This window comes from Oncorhynchus gorbuscha, unplaced genomic scaffold (assembly GCF_021184085.1).
Source record: "Oncorhynchus gorbuscha isolate QuinsamMale2020 ecotype Even-year unplaced genomic scaffold, OgorEven_v1.0 Un_scaffold_763, whole genome shotgun sequence".
In the NCBI taxonomy this organism is placed as follows: domain Eukaryota; kingdom Metazoa; phylum Chordata; class Actinopteri; order Salmoniformes; family Salmonidae; genus Oncorhynchus; species Oncorhynchus gorbuscha.
Window position 1 is genome coordinate 30,001 of NW_025745554.1, and position 5,320 is coordinate 35,320.

A 5,320-nucleotide genomic window follows, 5' to 3' on the forward strand; every position below is an offset into this window, starting at 1 on the left:
AGTGAGTGAGGGAGAAAGATAGAGAGAGAGTGAGTGAGGGAGAAAGATAGAGAGAGTGAGTGAGTGAGAAAGATAGAGAGAGTGAGTGAGGGAGAAAGATAGAGAGTGAGAGCGTGAGGGAGAGAGATAGAGAGAGTGAGTGAGGGAGAAAGATAGAGAGAGAGAGTGAGGGAGAAAGATAGAGAGAGTGAGTGAGGGAGGGAGAAAGATAGAGAGAGAGAGTGAGTGAGGGAGGGAGAAAGATAGAGAGAGAGAGTGAGTGAGGGAGAAAGATAGAGAGAGTGAGTGAGTGAGAAAGATAGAGAGAGTGAGTGAGTGAGAAAGATAGAGAGAGTGAGTGAGGGAGGGAGAAAGATAGAGAGAGTGAGTGAGTGAGAAAGATAGAGAGAGTGAGTGAGGGAGGGAGAAAGATAGAGAGAGAGTGAGTGAGGGAGAAAGATAGAGAGAGTGAGTGAGGGAGAAAGATAGAGAGAGTGAGTGAGGGAGGGAGAAAGATAGAGAGAGAGAGTGAGTGAGGGAGAAAGATAGAGAGAGTGAGTGAGGGAGAAAGATAGAGAGAGTGAGTGAGGGAGAAAGATAGAGAGTGAGTGAGTGAGGGAGAAAGATAGAGAGTGAGTGAGTGAGGGAGAAAGATAGAGAGAGAGAGTGAGGGAGAAAGATAGAGAGAGTGAGTGAGGGAGGGAGAAAGATAGAGAGAGAGTGAGTGAGGGAGAAAGATAGAGAGAGTGAGTGAGTGAGAAAGATAGAGAGAGTGAGTGAGGGAGAAAGATAGAGAGAGTGAGTGAGGGAGAAAGATAGAGAGAGTGAGTGAGGGAGAAAGAGAGGGAGAGGGAGAGGGACAGAGATATAATGCATCAACACTAATTCATAATGTGTTAAATGTAATCAGACATAAACACACTGATAGAACGTCTTCGACACCAACCTCTGTCCACAGTGATCCTGACTTCAGTCTTGTGATACCACCACCATGTGTTTATTTCACACCAGTAGGTCCCTGAATCCTCTGGGACCAGGTTAGTGATGGTCACAGTGAAGACTCTTCTCTCTGTGTCGTCATACAGAGAGAATCTCCCTTTATGAGTCCACGCTGGGTGCTGATGGGTTTGGGTTTTGATCACATCAACCCGGTTGGCCCAGATCCCTTTAGAGAGGTACTTCTGGTGTGTCTCAAACCTCCGGTCATAAGGACACTGAATGGTGTCATTTCCTCCTTCTGTCCCTCTCTTTGTGATCACTGCTGACATCACACAGATCACAGCTATGAAACAACCAAAGAAACACATTCACATCATCTCTACAATAACAGTTGCCATAGTCCCCATGTTTCACAGACAGTCCGGTCAGGGAGATAGTTGAGTGACAGGTAGAGAATGTTAAATAATCTGGGACTGAGTGGTACAGTACATGTATGTGTTCAGGACTACAGCAAAACAGTGTTGAAGGATAAAGTCAAGTATTGATCACTGTAGCGTACAATCATACATGCCAAGAATGATGTGATGTGTTGATTGAGTAACACAGTTCAATATGGGGTGTGTATTAATGTAATATATTCTACTAGTACTCACCACAGAGGAGGCTGATGTTGACAGACATCAGATTCCTCATTCTTCTCTCTGGCTTCCCTCCTATGTTGTACAAATTACACTGTTCTCCACTCACTCAGACTCTCTCCCAGTCCCTCCTCGTAGCTATGAACACAACTCTAACCATGTTTAAGAGTTCTGGTAGCTGTTTAGTCCAGTTCCTCCCTCCCTCCCTCCCTCCCTCCCTCCCTCCCTCCCCCTCCCTCCCTCCCCCTCCCTCCCTCCCTCCCTCCCTCCCTCCCTCCCTCCCTCGATTGTAATCGTCAGTTCCTCTTTCTCTACTGTATGTTAATATCTGGGGTTTTCTTTCATGACAGTGTTTTTTTAGACAAACATTCTCACACACACTTATATTTGGGTGTTTGTTTGAATAAATATACATGAATATGGACACTTGGTTAAGTTTATCTTAAATTATACAATGGGTGGGTGTAATCCTTGATGCTGATTGGTTAAAACCTCATTCCAGCCGGTGTCTATTTCACAAGTTACCACCAGCTAAAGCTCTGATGTTGAAATGCCTATTTACTTTCTTCCATCTCACTGCGCAATTCACTATCTCATCAGCCCAGCCAGGCAATTTATAAACTTGACCTCCACTGTAAAAAGCATCTAGACATTATTTCACATTTGTTTTAGACTAGCAATTGGTTTTCAACAGTGGAGATGTGTATAAACCTTGCTGTCTGTCTCTCTGACATTTGCAACATTGTTTCAATATTGAAATTCGATCTCCAGCTGTCACGATCTGGGTGTAGTGGGTGCGAAGTCAGGCGCAGGAAGCAGAGAGTTCAGGGTAGTGCTATTTAATGCACAAACGGCGAACATAAGCCACCCCACGAAAACACAGGGCGCACACAAAAACAAATGCCCCAAACACGGGGACTAAAACAGTCCAGCAAAAAACCCACAAACAGGAAAACACGTTAACCTCTAACGTGCACAAATGTCACACAAACTGTCATGCAGGTGAAAGAGCAGGCGACTTAACAGAAACAGAGTTTATTTAAGTCCAAACAGGAATAACAGAAATCCTCTAGCTGTAGAGGGGAATAACAGGAAAGCGGCCACAGACTGCAGGTCGCTTCGGGTAGAAGGCCGTAGTTGACAGAGACACCTGCTCACACGCAGCATCTGATGAAGGCAAAAAAACAGGACAGGGAAACACAATCACAGCACGGTGAATACTAAACAAGGAACCGACAGGACAGGAACGGAACACAAAGGAATAAAAGACTCCAATCAGGGGAAAGGATGGCAGGTGTGGGAAGACTAAATGATGATTAGGGGAATAGGAACAGCTGGGAGCCACGATAGAGAGAAGAGAGAGCGAGAGATGAGAGAGGGAGGGGGAGAGAGAGGGATAGAAAGAGGGAAAGAACCTAATAAGACCAGCAGAGGGAAACGAATAGAATGGGGAGCACAGGGACAAGACATGATAATAAATGACAAACATGACACAAACGATCTTGCACAAAGAGCAGGCGGGCCGCCTAGCTAATAAAGCCCAACTAATCACCAAATAAACAACAGGTGTAACCAATAAACACATAAGGAGGGGTAGGAAAGAATCAGTGGCAGCTAGTAGGCCGGCGACGAAGACCGCCGAGCGCCACCCGATCGGGAAGGGGAGCCACCTTCTGTGGCAGCTAGTAGGCCGGTGACGAAGACCGCCGAGCGCCACCCGATCGGGAAGGGGAGCCACCTTCTGTGGCAGCTAGTAGGCCGGTGACGAAGACCGCCGAGCGCCACCCGATCGGGAAGGGGAGCCACCTTCTGTGGCAGCTAGTAGGCCGGTGACGAAGACCGCCGAGCGCCACCCGATCGGGAAGGGGAGCCACCTTCTGTGGCAGCTAGTAGGCCGGTGACGAAGACCGCCGAGCGCCACCCGATCGGGAAGGGGAGCCACCTTCTGTGGCAGCTAGTAGGCCGGTGACGAAGACCGCAGAGCGCCACCCGATCGGGAAGGGGAGCCACCTTCTGTGGCAGCTAGTAGGCCGGCGACGAAGACCGCCGAGCGCCACCCGATCGGGAAGGGGAGCCACCTTCTGTGGCAGCTAGTAGGCCGGTGACGAAGACCGCCGAGCGCCACCCGATCGGGAAGGGGAGCCACCTTCGGTAGGTGTCGTGACACCAGCTGTCACATCATAATGAACGTGTATCAGTTGGGAGTTGGGACAAGACAGGCAGACGGGCGTCTGTTCTCAGACGGTCAAAATCATGAATCTGCATTATGTTCATGGATATTTACAAAAAATGGCAGAAAACTGGTCAAAAGAAATACAGATCGTTTGCAGTCCTTCCAGCTTCAGTTTGAAGTGATTGTGTTGTTGGCCCTTCTGAACAAAAGTGTCCTGATGAGAGCACTCTCTCTCTCTCTCTGTTTCTCTCTGTCTCACACACATACACACACACTCTCCTTCACACTGTGGCAAAAGGCAATAAATATCGGACCCCTCCCTCAGTGGCCGGTCTAGTTCCAGGGCCACATTCATGGACTCTAAGGCCATCTGTTGACTGCGGGATTAAAGAAGAAATCGCCACAACAGCAGGTGACCAGCAGAGGGAGCCAAATGCATGGGAAATACAAGTACTGGGAATTAAACAAGAACCAACCTATAGGAAGACTGAGGAGTCGTGTTATGAACTGACCTATAGGAAGACTGAGGAGGCGTGTTATGAACCAACCTATAGGAAGACTGAGGAGTCGTGTTATGAACTGACCTATAGGAAGACTGAGGAGGCGTGTTATGAACAGACCTATAGGAAGACTGAGGAGGCGTGTTATGAACTGACCTATAGGAAGACTGAGTCTGGGGGGGGCCTATCAAGACGACGCCCCCAACAGAAGAATACCTATGGGCATCAGTGCTAGAGGACCTAACTTTGGACTAAGTGCTACCATATGTAATGCAATGGCACTGTGTGTTGAGATAGATTTCACTCCCGAACATCTTTCCCCAAACTGAGTGTCTAGAAGAGGTATAAGAAGGAGGAGAGATCAGTGCCTCGGCATGATCCTCTACCCATATGATTTGGACGTCATAGAGAATCATCAGACCAGGTAAATTACTAGACATGATCCTCTACCCATATGATTTGGACGTCATAGAGAATCATCAGACCAGGTAAATTACTAGACATGATCCTCTACCCATATGATTTGGACATCATAGAGAATCATCAGACCAGGTAAATTACTTTTACTATACTCTGTTTGTATTGACTACTTTGATCTCAAGGCGCGAGGAAACTATAGACTGGTACATCTTAAAGAACTGTGTTGTACTACGCATCTCGATAAAAAGAATAAGTGAACTAGATTCTGCACGAGAGAACTTCGCCCCTCAACAATGCGAGGTGAGGAGAACTTCGCCCCTCAACAATGCGAGGTGAGGAGAACTTCGCCCCTCAACAATGCGAGGTGAGGAGAACTTCGCCCCTCAACAATGCGAGGTGTGGAGAACTTCGCCCCTCAACAATGCGAGGTGAGGAGAACTTCGCCCCTCAACAATGCGAGGTGAGGAGAACTTCGCCCCTCAACAATGCGAGGTGAGGAGAACTTCGCCCCTCAACAATGCGAGGTGAGGAGAACTTCGCCCCTCAACAATGCGAGGTGTGGAGAACTTCGCCCCTCAACAATGCGAGGTGAGGAGAACTTCGCCCCTCAACAATGCGAGGTGAGGAGAACTTCGCCCCTCAACAATGCGAGGTGAGGAGAACTTCGCCCC

The 5,320-nt window shown here is 48.2% G+C and overlaps 1 protein-coding gene across 1 annotated transcript in view; it reads right to left on the reverse strand.

Annotated features, from left to right (window-relative positions):
- The window catches only part of LOC124019186 (CMRF35-like molecule 8), a gene marked incomplete at its 3' end in the record, with an annotated part of 2,899 nt that extends 1,168 nt beyond the window's left edge, over positions 1 to 1,731 (reverse strand). The window contains exons 1-2 of the mRNA XM_046334574.1: positions 1,572 to 1,731; positions 926 to 1,261 (exon numbers count right to left, since the gene is read on the reverse strand). Coding sequence (XP_046190530.1) covers positions 926 to 1,261; positions 1,572 to 1,611 — 376 coding nt within the window. The remainder of the gene's footprint in view (positions 1 to 925; positions 1,262 to 1,571) is intronic.
- Positions 1,732 to 5,320: the final 3,589 nt, after the last annotated feature.